A 14,044-nucleotide genomic window follows, 5' to 3' on the forward strand; every position below is an offset into this window, starting at 1 on the left:
TTCAACTTAGATTAATTATCAATAAATTTAATTAATTACCAATAAATGCAATTAAAAGTAGTTTTTTACCTTATGTACAAGCTGATGACAGTAGCACTCAGCTCCTTATGGTTGAGAAGTTCGTATATGTGCTCCTTTTCAAGAAATTCTTCATACTCATTGATTGCGTTTCAGCAAGTGTACTGAATCGTTGCAAGTAATAATAAAACGGTAGTACCGAGTGTCGAACTCAAGGATTGCGTTTTACTATTGAATTATATTTGATTACTAGAATTGAACAAAAAGGTTCCCAAGTTGATTGAAATAATATTTAAAATTGACAGCAGTAGTAAAATTGATCTTTTATAATGAGAAAAATGCCACGGATGAGTTTCACTTCGAATCCAACCTTGGTGTCTAATTTGATCCTAGTTACTGAATTCCTTTATTGAATTATTACCGAATTCTCTTTATTATTATTGTCATAATGTCTTAGTGACAGAACCTTTAATTCCAAAGTAACCCCTAATTCCTTAGTGGATTTATGATTAGAATTAAGCATTACCGTATAGAAATTCTCTTGTAAATTATTGTTTTGCAACTAATTTAATTGGTTTCATGACCTGCATCTATCCCTAGACTACAAATTCATGAATTTCTCATCACAAGCATTCGTAAAGTCCACTTCCGTTTCAAAATACAAATCGTAGAACATTTTAATGTTGATCAAGCAATAAAAAGCATTAAGCACATAGATGAGAAAAACAATTCAATAAACTCATTCATATAACTAGAAATCAAATCAGAAAAATAAGGGTTTCATCTGGTTACACTCATCCCTAACAAATAGGGTTTAGTTACTCATGACAGAGATACAAAAGATAAGGATTAAAGAAGAATTACAAGAATGATTCATGGATGATTCTTGATAAAACTGCTTCAATGGCGGTAGAAACGGTCGTCTTTGAGTTTCTATGCTAGGGCACAAGTCTCCCAAGTTCCCCAAAGTCAAAAAGATACCTAAAACAGTAAAAATCTGTGTTTTTATGGTTGCTGGTGCGCGTCACGCGCCCCAGACGTGGAAAACACGCTCCAGGCGCGCGTTGGCAGAGGCCAAACCTGAGAAATGCGCTCCAGGCGCGCAGGGCGCGCTCCATGCGCACAACATCTGCTGTCTGATGTATGTTGCATTTTTCTCATCTTTTGCGTCTGAATTTGGTCCCGGTGTCTTCAAGAAAGTTGTAGATATGGATCTTAGCTTTCATTAGCACTTGGAGTGACACTAATTGGACATCTAGAACTCCAGATATGGCTGAAATACCCCACATATATCATGTTGATTCTTCACCAAAAATCAGCACTGCACTAAAACAAAACGCAATGTAAAATCACGACAAATTCCTATTTAATCAACGAAATAAAAACAAAAAAACATTTTATTAACTCAAAGAACAAAAATCAACAAAATGTATCAAATAAATCCTTAATTTAACTGATGATTGAGGATAAATAAGACTAAAACAGTGGGAAAATATGCATATGATGAAGAGTCATCGTGCATCAACAAAAATATTGGACTTACCTTTTTTATGTTTGATCATCTGCTAAAATTGCTCAAGAAATTCAACCCACTTAGCATGTCTCTTGTTGATCTTACCTTCGCTCTTTAAATACTTCAATGATTCGTAATCACTATTTATCGTAAATTCTTTTGGTAAAAGCTAGTGTTGCCATGTTTGTAATGACCTCACTAATGCATACAACTAATTATCATATGTAAGATAATTAAGAACAACAACATTAAGTTTCTCACTAAAATAAGCAATGTGATATCCCTCTTGCATCAAAACTGTTATTATCCCCACAGTTGATGCTCGCATTCAATTTCAAAAGATTTAGAAAAATTAGGCAATGCATGAATAGGTGCATGAGTCAATTTTTCTTTGAGGGTAGCAAATGTTTGCTCTTGTTTTTCACTCCATTTAAATCTCATATTTTTTTAATCACTTCATTTAAAGGTGTCATTAATGTACTAAATCTTTGACAAACCTCCTATAGAAACTAGCTAAGTCATGAAAGCTTCTTACCTCGTTAACATTCTTAGGAATTGACCACTCTTGAATGGCTTTCACCTTTTCTTGATCAACATGCATTCTTTGTGAGCTAATAACAAAACCAATAAAAACTACATGATTTGTATATAAAACACATTTTTCCATGTTTGCATACAATTTCTCACACCTAAGAGTTTCTAAAACACTTCTCAAATGCAAAAGATGATCATCATAGAATTTGTTATAAATCAAAATGTCATCAAAGTAGACCACAACAAATTTCCCTATAAACTCCCTTAACACATGGTTCATCAACCTCATAAAAGTGTTAGGTGCATTTGTTAATCCAAAGGGCATGACTAACCATTCATGCAAGCCATATTTTGTTTTAAAGTCTTTTTTCCACTCATCTCATTCTCTAATCCTAATTTGATGATATCCACTTTTAAGATCAATGTTGGAAAAGACACAAGCACCATGCAATTCATCCAATAAATTGTCTTATTCAATCTAGGAATGAGATGTCTATACTTTATCGTGATATTGTTGATGACTCAACAATAAATATACATCATCCAAGTTCCATCATTCTTATGTACAAGAATAACGAGGACTGCACGTGGACTTAGGCTCTCTTGCACTTATCCCTTTTGCATCAAGTCTTCAACTTGCCTATGGATTTCTTTGATCTTTTGGGGTTAGCCCTATATGATGGCCTTTTAGGAAATTAAACACCTGGAATGAGCTCAATTCAATGTTTTATACCTCTTATTGGTGGTAGGCCGTAAATAACCTTTTTGAGAATTACATCTTCAAAATCCTGCAACAAATAAGCAAATTCGCTAGAAAAATGTTAGTAAGACCTACAATCTTCAAGTCACACCCCTTGCTCAAAATCAGTAGCATTGGCTTTTTTAATTGCATAGTCTTTTTCACCTCGTTTTCTTTTATGAACAAATTTTGTGTTTTTCTTTCTTTCTTTTCACTCTTTTTTTCTTTTCACTATTTCTTTTCACTGACTTTTTCTTTTCTCTCTCATTTTGGATTCATCCTCTCCAACCTCACTTGGAGACAAATGAGCAAGAGTAATTTTGCTTTCTTTATGTACAAAAGAAAACTTATTTGCATAACCATCATGATTGGTTTTTATATCGTACTATCATGGCCTTCAAAAAAGTTAATGACAAGTCTCCATTGGCACTACATCAGATATAATTTTATCCTTATATTTCCTAATAGAAGAATTCAACTCCACTTGCTCACTCACAGTATTTTCACCTTATTCACTAAGCTATTGAAACTTGTATGGTTTTGGGTGGGGTTTAGTCACCTAATTCATTTTTGAAACCATTCTTGCACTAACAACATTAGTGCAACATCCTCCATCTATAATTAAAGAACATAACTTACCTTGGATCAGTTCGAGTATGAAAAGTATTTTTCCTTTGTGATTCATCCAAGTCTATTGATTGACTGCCCAACATTGTTTTAACCATGAACAAGTCTCTTCCTTCAGCAACTGTTTCCTCATTCTCTTCATCACTAGACATAGCAGATTCAGAAGATGATCCACTAGTAATATCTCTGTTTTCCTTAAGTTGCATGGTCTTCTTAGTTGGATATTCAGAACTTTTGTGACTTTTCCCCAAATATTTGAAATATTTAATCTCACTTTTTTTGTTTTCTTACGACCATCATTGGATTTATTTTGAGTTCTTGAGGTGCAACCATGGATGTGTTTGATGAAGTACTTCTCTCCTTCTTCCAACTAGGGGAATTAAAGTTATAAGAACTCTTCCTAATGACACCCTTTCTCTTTAGTTGTTGTTCTACCTTAGTGGCTTGTTGCACTAAGTCCTCTAACTCACATAATTTTTTAATTCCATAACATCACTTATATCACTATTCAACCCTTGTTAAAAAATATGCCATAGTAGCTTCCTTATCTTCATTAACATTGGCTCTAATTAAGCACACCTACATCACCTTATAATAATCATCCACTCTTGCTACCTTGTGTGAGCCTTTGAAGCTCATTGTGAAAGTCTCTATGATAGTAGGATGGAACAAATCTCCTTCGCATTAACCTCTTCATTTCCACCCATCTACCCACCAATGTTTCTTCATACCTCTATTTATTTTTATAATTTGTCCCACCAAATGAGTGCATAATCAATAAATTCCCTGGCTGCCACATTTACCTTCTTCTCTTCCTTGTAATTATTGCATGGAAAGAGTTGGTCAATTTTCATCTCCGACTCAAGGTATGCCTTCAAATCTCACTTTTTCCTTGGAAAAATGGTATTTTAAGCTTCACTCCATCTATTTTATCTCCTCTACCACCACCTTCAATCTCTTCCCCTCCTTTTACCTCAATCATCACCATGATTTTCCAAACCTAAAGTTGAAGGCATACCTCAACATAAAAAAAACCTTCACAACTCTATAGTCCAAAATTATTTTCCAAACCTAAAGTTGAAGATTTTCTCCACTATTATGAAAATAAAATCTTTGACACCTAAATGATTGAAGTTTTTTTTTTTTTAAATATGTTCACAAATTTTCAAATATCAAATTGTCAAGTTTAACTCTCAAAATGGAACATTTTTTTCAACTCTTGATTTTCTTGAAAATTCACACAATCATAAAACTCTATATTTTGTTAATAAGCTAAATCATAACTATTCAATTTCAAACATCACTTATCACTTATTTTGTCTTCATACTTTCTCAAAAGAAAACGACCATGCACTTTTTGTTACCCTTTCTTTTTCCTAAAATTTCACACAAACAACATAAATATTTCACAACTCTCCCCATCGCTAACTTGATGTCAATGTTTTTTATTTCTTTTCGAGACTCAAAGAGATAACTACATAAACATATAATTATAAAGTATTTTTTTTCTCAAGGTTACATACTTGAAATTCAAATTTCCAATTTTACAAACTAAATGACCTAAATGAATTTGAAAATCCAACCTCACTTCAAATCTCTTATTTCACAATTTGAAAACCTACATACTTTTGTCCAAAAACACCACATAAACATAACTAAAGTTTTCATTATTGTAATAACTTTAATTCTTTTGATAAAATTTCTAACTCCGATTGAAAAACAATTCATTTCATTACTCAAACACATTTTAAAGTTATTTTTTTCTATATTTTTTTACAGAGTATTTGAAATATTTTTCCTTCATTAATAACAAAAGAAAAATTCAAAACATACCCCTCCCTTTACTCACACAAAGCCACGATTTTCATCCAATAATTAAGGGATATTTTTTTCTTCTCTTTTTCTACTTTATCAACACCTTCATAAATCAAAAGATTTGAAGTACAAAATTTGAAACCCCACCATACCAACAACACTACAACACGGCTAAAAGGGAAAAGAGGGAAAAGAGGGAAAAGCTTAGATCATTTAAAATCTAACATCATTAACACTAGATAAAGATATTTGAGTTAGAAAAGTTCAATAAGTTAACCACCTCCCACGCTACCCATTTCAGCCCAAAAAGAGAGTAAGTGAAAGATGGATTTTCTTACTTCAACTAAGGATCAAAAGGGCCACAATAGCAAGACAACCAACTTTGATTTACAACCTTTCTTGAGACTCAACCTAAATCTTTAAAAAAATTAAAGCTTTGGGTTTATGTTTCTCTACCACCAACAATTTGAAAAAAGAAAAGAAAAGAGAGCAACAGAGAGAGGGAGGAACGTAAAAGAAAAAAGAGGGAGGGTGAGTGAGTGGTTTTCGTGAAGAAATAGAAAAAAAATTGATTTGATGAAAAAAGCAAAAATTGTAATCAGTGTTTTACTTTTATGTTTTTCTTATCTCTAAAAATGTTTTTAAAAATCAATATCTCAAACAAGTTTTTTCTTTAATTTTATTCTTTAAAACAATTTTTAAAATTAAATTTATACAATAATTTTTAGAAACTAAAATGTAAAAGTGTTTCATACATCTTTATCTCTCAAATTCTGGTATGTTTTTTTTTTCTTCTTCTTTAAGCCATGCCTAAAAATCTAAGTGTCTAGTTACACTACTAACTAGTATAGTTTGTTAAAAAAAATTATCATTAACTTGACAATTAATTAAGAGTCTAATGATGTCCCCATTTCATAAATCTAACTAAAAATATCTACTTTTGTTACAATTCAACTTAAAGATGAATTTACTAGTAACATATGACATCTTAATGATAATAATTTTTCGATAATTTTTCGATCATAATTTTTCGATAATTTAATTAAATTATTCTCTGATTAATAATTTTAATTGGATCTCCAAACTATTTTTTTCAAACATATTACTAACCCTAACCACCTCTAGAACTAGGGTAAAAATTTATGTTTACGACTACTACTATTTTTATACACATGACAATTAAAAATATTGAGTTGATAATCTAAGCACCGCGTTCAGTACAAAATTACAAAAATTAGAGTTTAAAAAATTACGAGACTTACACTTAACAACTTTCAAAATTATGGGCGTAAAATCATCATCAAGACATCTATGAAAAATTTTGATTATATATTCTTTTGAAAAAAAATTATTATGATCATTGAGCTTATTAACAAGTCTATTAAACTGTTTTAGCATTTTGCCAATGGTTAACCCATTTTCATGCAAAACATTTCAATAGAATTTGTTAACTTGTTAATTTTCTAGATTTTTTTCACCTAAGCTCTGATATGTGATTTTTAAAGCAAATCACATATCTTAGATTGTCAAACAATTATAAATTCTATGAAAATTATTTTGTCCCAGAGAGGGTAGAATAATGTTCTTAGCTTTCCAATCTAGTTGAACTTTTTTTTATCTCGGTCATTTCATTTCTTTTTTGGTTTGTTAATTTCAATACCATTCAACATCGTCTTTGGGATGTAAATGTCATTCTTAAAGGTTTCCCAAACATCTATATCATAACCAATAATGTGAATTTTAATATTCTATTTCCAATACGTATAATCTCCTTTTAAAATCAGAGCTATAATATACTCACCCTATGGATACATAAGTAAGTTGTTTTCCATTTTGTGCTTCTCTTTAAGCCATTAGACTTATATCACTAAGAGAGTTGAACTCTTAATGCCACTTGTTAGCCACAAAATGACCGACAATGAACTCTAGAATGGAGGTTGAATAAAATTCGATACTTTTGAAACTTCTATTAAAATTTGTTTGAGCCACACAATGGAAAATAAAAACTTTTAATGCGATGGACTCGTATATTAAGCGTATTGGATATTCAAATTGATTTGTTGATGATATTTGAAATAAATACCACAAATTAAATAGAGACTAATACAAGAAAATAAAATATTTAATTGAAGTTGTTTTGAAAAAGGTTTTTGATACTTCAATCAAATATGACACAGATATTCAAACAAAGACACTATGAATCACAAATAATAGAAACACTAAGATATTAGATTCTTCAATTTGAATTAAGCCTAAGATATTGAACTCAATGTTAAAAACATATATTCATTCAACCTACATAATGAAGACAAAATTTTAAATCAGAAAATTCTAGTGACAATCTTTCTATCAATTTTGCACCAAAACAAAAAATTCCTCCAAACTCTAAATAAAATAAAAATTAAAGAACAATATAAATTGTAGAAAATTAAAGAGTTAGAGATAGATAGATTCACGTAGCGATTTATACAGATTCTTCTACTTTGTGCTCGCTCGTAGAGTACATTATGTTCTCATTCAATCAAATGAGAGTTTTCTTCCTTTGATTATTGATTGTGAATGTTTACAAGATTCTTCAATAGATGTTAAAGTCTTGCACACAAACCCTTCTTCCTAAACACTTTTCTACATAGAATTTTGGAACACCCTCCTAATTCCCTCAATACGCAATCCACCGATGTCCTTTCGGTGATTGATATATAGAATAGACACCCTATAATCGATATCTCAAAGTTGTTGTTTCTCACTTCAAAACTCGATTGCACACCCGATTTGATCAAGAAAGAGTTTTCAATTTGTGATATAATCTTGAATGTTTGAGTATGAGAAATGAGTGATATTATTCTTGTGTTTAGAAAATATTAGAAAACCTTTTATATGATGCACTAGTAGGCTAGACCAATGAAAAACAAATTCTAAGAGAAATAACTATTTTGTAATTGTCATAACAACATTAAAACCGTCAAATTTTATGTTTGCAGGCTTGATAAGTCGATTCACATACGTGGTGAGTCAACTCACACATGCTGAAAGAACAAAATATGAGGCTTGAAGCTGTGTGAGTTGATTCACACATATATGAGCCGACTTGCATAACATTTGTATTGCTTTTAAGTAGATTCACACACCAAGTGAGTCGACTTACCGTTTTGAAACTTTAAAAAACCTAGTTCTTGAAGTTCACAAGTCGATTCACAAAGTTAAAAACACTTAAAAATGATTTGAAATGAGTTTCAAAGGATGTCAATGCTATATGATCATGCTTCAAACTTAACGCATGCTAAAACATCACGTATTTAGCTTATGCATGATAAAAACTTCTTTTTCGTGCATTCTTTTCTTTTCAAATTAGTCCTATGGTTCTTAGGAGAATGGAGCCCTGAAAATCTAGAGTTCGTATGAGAGGTAAGTAAAATCTGACCAAAAATTATATCATGCAAAATTCGAACTCGAGTTCTCCCAAACAATTTGTCCTTAATTGAAGCTCATTAACCACTTGAGCCTAATTACTTAGTTTCATGCATTCTTTCTTAATCAAGCAATCTATGCAAGAGTTATAGAATGAGTATCAACAAAGCACACACTATTTAGACTAAGTAAATTGATATAACTCAAAACACTAAGTTTAAAAGTAAAGCTCACTAAGGAGATACCTTACGATTATAATATGCCTAGATTATCATTGACACATTCAGATCTCAAAATTTCATTTAAATTTCAATGAAGACAATTTTCAATAGTCATATATTATGCAATGACTATTTATAAAAGTAAAAGACAATCGTTGAAATATGTAGGATTTTAACTACCACAATCTACATTACGCTATGGATAACTATATGCTGTAATTTCAAGATTGACATCAAGAAAAAAATTGAAGATATTTATAGTTGATGATGAAGATCAAGATACAAACATTACCTCAAATGTAGTCTATAAGGAAGTATTTCAAAGTGTAATTTTTTTTTTCATAAAAAAATCGAGTTTATTTTAACATTTGTTGTTTGTTTTTTTATTACATTACAAAAAATTAATATTATAAATATTGACATTTTTTTATCTACTTTTCTGTTAATATGCACGACTAAACACGTCGTTAAACTCTTATCGTTACTACTTGTTTAAACTTTTTAAGTATTTTTGTTTACAAAAAAAAACTAAGATTTTTTGTTTATAAAAAAATTAATTTAGATACATAGTTAATGCAAAGAGATTTTAGAATCACTAATTCATCAATAAAATTTAATTTTTGTCATGACTATTTATAACATTATTCATCATTATGATCTTTACATGAAAATTAAATTAAAAAAAAAAGATATGCAGTAGCACGAAAATATCATTTCTGCCACTGTATTGGCTTGTTATATAAACCTCCGCCAACTCCAAATGCACATTTTTAGCTCTCAACATTCCTTCCTCTGAGCGGGAAAAAGCTGTGCTGTCCAGTGAAACAGTCGAAAAGCAAAAACGCCATCGTTGTGTTGAGCCTCTAGGGTTTTCTCATTTGGTTCCTCTTCCGTGCTACAACATGGCCAACGTTGTGGATCAAGATCAACAATGGCTTCTCGGTTGCTTGTCTGCCACACTCGACCCTAACCAAGAGGTTCGCTGTTTTGCTGAAGCGTCCCTTGATCAAGCCTCTCGCCAGCCAGGTTTTGTTTTCTGCGTTAATTGTCTTGTCCTAGAACCCAAAATATTTGGAAGTTTTGCTCCGTGAAACCCTTATTTGCCTTGATATTGTCCTCTGGTTTTGGGAATTTATGTTTAACGGTGGTGACATTGGGTTGTCTTGTAGTTGATAGGAATAGGAATCGTGATGGATTTTTGGAAATTAAGGCCAGTTCAATTTACAAAAACATTTGTATTTTCATTTTCTAAAATGTGTGTTGATTTTACATTGATGATAGACTTTTAAGTGAACCATTGTCATGGAGAAAATATGAAATGCTAGTTAATGACATTTTCATTGGTTTTAGAAATTTAGACAATTGTACTGTTCAAAAGAAATGGAAATACGAAATGTTTTCACTGAGTAAACAGGGCCGGCCTAAGTTAGTTCTACAATGCCATTGTGTGTGCCGTTCTTGTTTTTTTAAATGTGGCAATTACTTACTATGAAGAAAAGGGTCGGTTCTTGCTATATATAAGGTATGAAACAATAACTAACACAGGAAAGTCACCGGCTCATAAATAGGTTCAGAATGATTGTGACACAAAGATATAGGTCATGCCGGCAAAAAGTTTTATGCATCCACACCAATTAATATTCCATCTGAAGTCAACATAATTTAAGTTTAGTTTTAAGGCAATGTGAATTACTGCATTTTGATATTTATGCTGTATGTTTTCTTGCTATGAAGCACTGAGACAAACACAAAGAATGGACACAACACTGACATGTGCATACGGATGATAATTTAGAAAATAGAAATGATTGAATGTTAATAACTTAATATATGTGTCAATGTCGAACACCAATGCATGTTGGACATTGGATATGACTTCAATTTGAAGTATAGGTGCTACATAGTTTTGGCCTAAAAATATCATACTTTTTTTTTTGATAACATGAAAAATATCATACTTGATTGGGCATTATATGCTTGATTTTCTTTACTAAAGCATTCCATGGTTTTTCATGTATTTATTTTGTAAATATATTTAGCTTTTCTAAAACTTGACCTATGGAGATGAAGGAGAAAAATCAGTAATTCACATTTGGTACCATTTTTATTTAACAAATTTTTTCAGTCTGGCAGAACAATTGTAATTTATAGTGTTAAATTTTTCTGAAGGTTTTGGCAGTGCATTATCAAAAGTCGTTGCAAACAAGGAGCTTGCCTTGGGGTTGCGCCAGATATCCTTTTCCTAATGATTAGATACATTTATGATCTATGGTTCAGAGCCCAAATATTTACTTTTTGTGACTCATTCTTGGAATGGATGTTTAGTGTAATGATCTGTGATTTTGTTTGTTTTCATTGTTGGTGGAATCGATTACTAAAATGGAACATGGTATAAAATAAGAAGTAGAAGAAAAACAATTGTTTTGTCAATTTAGGAAACATTTGCTGTTGTATGAAATTATGCTAGAGCTGATATTTTCCTTGTTGTAAAATATTCTAATCTTTTGAATAACTTGACAAGGACATTTGATGTGTGGTATGAAATGGTGAAATGATGCTAGGATATTCAAGCAGGAAACAATGAAACCAAGCAATAAAAACAGAAAACATTGGCCAAAAACAAAAGGGTGCTTATATTCTTTTAAGAGAAAAATAAAAAGTCTCAAGCTTGCTTGTTTGGTCCTTTTTTCTTTTCACTTTCTAAAACCTTTACTAGCTACAACTTAAATCTCTGTGCCAGTAAAAAATTATTCACTTTCGTCCTTCCATGAGCTTATGATCTTTGATGATTTAACCGTCCTCTACTTAGCTGCAGTCCTTCTTAAGCAGTTAGTTAAAAAGCATTGGCAGGAGGATGAAGACTCATTTGAACCTCCTGTGGTTTCCGGTGATGAAAAGGTACATATGTTTTTATTACTATTTTGAATATTACTAAAAAGTGGATAGCTACAAGGTATCAATAGAAACTGTTATCTGAGCTTGAATTGATTATGATTTAACTATAGGGAAACTTGTGTGTGATTAGGATTTGATTTGGTTTTGAATACCTTACCATTGGATTGTAATTTTTGAACTATTCTCATTGTCAAAGTTACAAAGAATACTTAATTATAGAACTCTGAAAAATCTCTATATCTCAAAAACTCTTATTTTTCACAAAGCTTTTCCACGTGAACTCTCTTTATCTTCTGCCATTGTGCTTTGTGTCTGATTATTGACTTCACTTTCCTCTACAAAAGCATGGATGATAATAGCAAGGTTTCACAACTCCTAAATGGGGCTCGACTTTATTTCAACAGTTCAAAGTTGTCCTCAAGAATATTATATATATCTAAGTTGTCAATCACAGATAGCGGCGGAGAGCGTCGAACCTTAAAAATGGGACAGTGGGATGACTGCTATTGTGATGGCTAAAAAACAATATATAAACTAAACATTAAATACAAATAGTATACAAAAATACTAACAAAATAGCAAAAAACACAAACTTAAAGGGGTAATCATACTTAAGTAACCAAAGTCCAACATCAAAATCATGTTCTGATAGTAATTGTAATCAACAAAAGAGACAACAGAGCAGAAGAAATAGAGTAGACAAAACAGAGTCACAAAAAGAACAAAAACAACATAGTAAGAACATAAAGATGTTGAACAGAGCAAGAACAAAACAAAATGACGCTGAACAGAGCAAGAAAAGAACGAAAACGACATAGCAAGAGAGAAACAGAGGAAGAACGAATATGGTTTCTTTTTCAAGATTCTGAACCAACCCGTTCGTTGGTTTATAATAATAAAAAATTAAGGCTTAAGTGGGTGAAAATGACCTAGATACCCTTAACAAGGGTGTCAAACTTGAGATCCTTCCAAAGATATTTGGGATATAGAAAAAGCGTAAATCGTAAGATCGTAACAAGGATCTTAAGATCCCACAAAAGAGACAATTATAACATAATTAAAAAATATAACCTTAACTTAAAAAATTTATTAATTTAAAAATAAAATAAAACTAAAATTGATTTAAAAAAACATCAAACTAAAAATTTCACCATCATCTATACAGAAATTTCATGCTTCCAGTATGTAAAAGCAATAAAATAATTATTTTTTAAAAAATAAACAAATCATTTTATACTTTACTAATAAAATAGTTTATATTATTGATTAAAAAATAATATGGCATTAATATGTCCTTTTATTGTAATTTATAGCATATTATATTTCATTTTTTAAATCACAATAGGGTCTCTTAATGAAGAATAAAAAACAAAATAAGAAAACTTGTGTTTTTGAAAATGCCCTAAAGCGGGAGCGGGTTGTGCTGAGATAGTGGGTTGTGTTGATAGCGGGATTTGCGACTAGGAGCCCTGCTACCGTCAAACGCGCTTTTCTAGTCAGTGGCATCGCGGCCATCCCCTCTACTGTACTGGGATAGCGGGATCGCATGGGGATTGACAACATAGATATATGTCTCCGCAGATAATGTATTTTCTCGAATATGAATTTTTGGAACACTTAATGATAGGAGATTACATAATGTATACTTTTTTGAGGATAATGGTTATATTACTGATGAAACTTTATCTTCTTCCATGTCAACTATAGTTATATTTTTGTTCTGCCTTCCAAAAAAATGTTCTATTCTGCATATGGCCATTTAATGAAGTCTACTAGAAGCATGTTTCTTGTGCTAACTACTTTGTATTACATCATCAGGAAACCATCCGCCGAATACTTCTATTGACATTAGATGACCCTCATCGGAAAATTTGCACAGCTATTGGTATGGCTGTGGCATCCATTGCAGTGTATGATTGGCCAGACAAAACAAAATGACGCTGAACAGAGCAAGAAAAGAACGAAAACGACATAGCAAGAGAGAAACAGAGGAAGAACGAATATGGTTTCTTTTTCAAGATTCTGAACCAACCCGTTCGTTGGTTTATAATAATAAAAAATTAAGGCTTAAGTGGGTGAAAATGACCTAGATACCCTTAACAAGGGTGTCAAACTTGAGATCCTTCCAAAGATATTTGGGATATAGAAAAAGCGTAAATCGTAAGATCGTAACAAGGATCTTAAGATCCCACAAAAGAGACAATTATAACATAATTAAAAAATATAACCTTAACTTAAAAAATTTATTAATTTAAAAATAAAATAAAACTAAAA

General features: G+C 31.3%; 1 protein-coding gene across 1 annotated transcript in view; it reads left to right on the forward strand.

Moving 5' to 3' along the window:
• Positions 1-9,622: 9,622 nt before the first annotated feature.
• The window catches only part of LOC101497018 (uncharacterized), a 40,414-nt gene continuing 35,992 nt past the window's right edge, over positions 9,623-14,044 (forward strand). Inside the window, exons 1-3 of the mRNA XM_004490236.4 lie at positions 9,623-9,901; positions 11,045-11,106; positions 11,681-11,773. Of these exons, the coding sequence (XP_004490293.1) occupies positions 9,778-9,901; positions 11,045-11,106; positions 11,681-11,773 (279 nt within the window). The 5' untranslated portion in view covers positions 9,623-9,777. The remainder of the gene's footprint in view (positions 9,902-11,044; positions 11,107-11,680; positions 11,774-14,044) is intronic.

The sequence above is a fragment of the Cicer arietinum genome, chromosome 2 (genome assembly GCF_000331145.2).
Source record: "Cicer arietinum cultivar CDC Frontier isolate Library 1 chromosome 2, Cicar.CDCFrontier_v2.0, whole genome shotgun sequence".
Taxonomy (NCBI): domain Eukaryota; kingdom Viridiplantae; phylum Streptophyta; class Magnoliopsida; order Fabales; family Fabaceae; genus Cicer; species Cicer arietinum.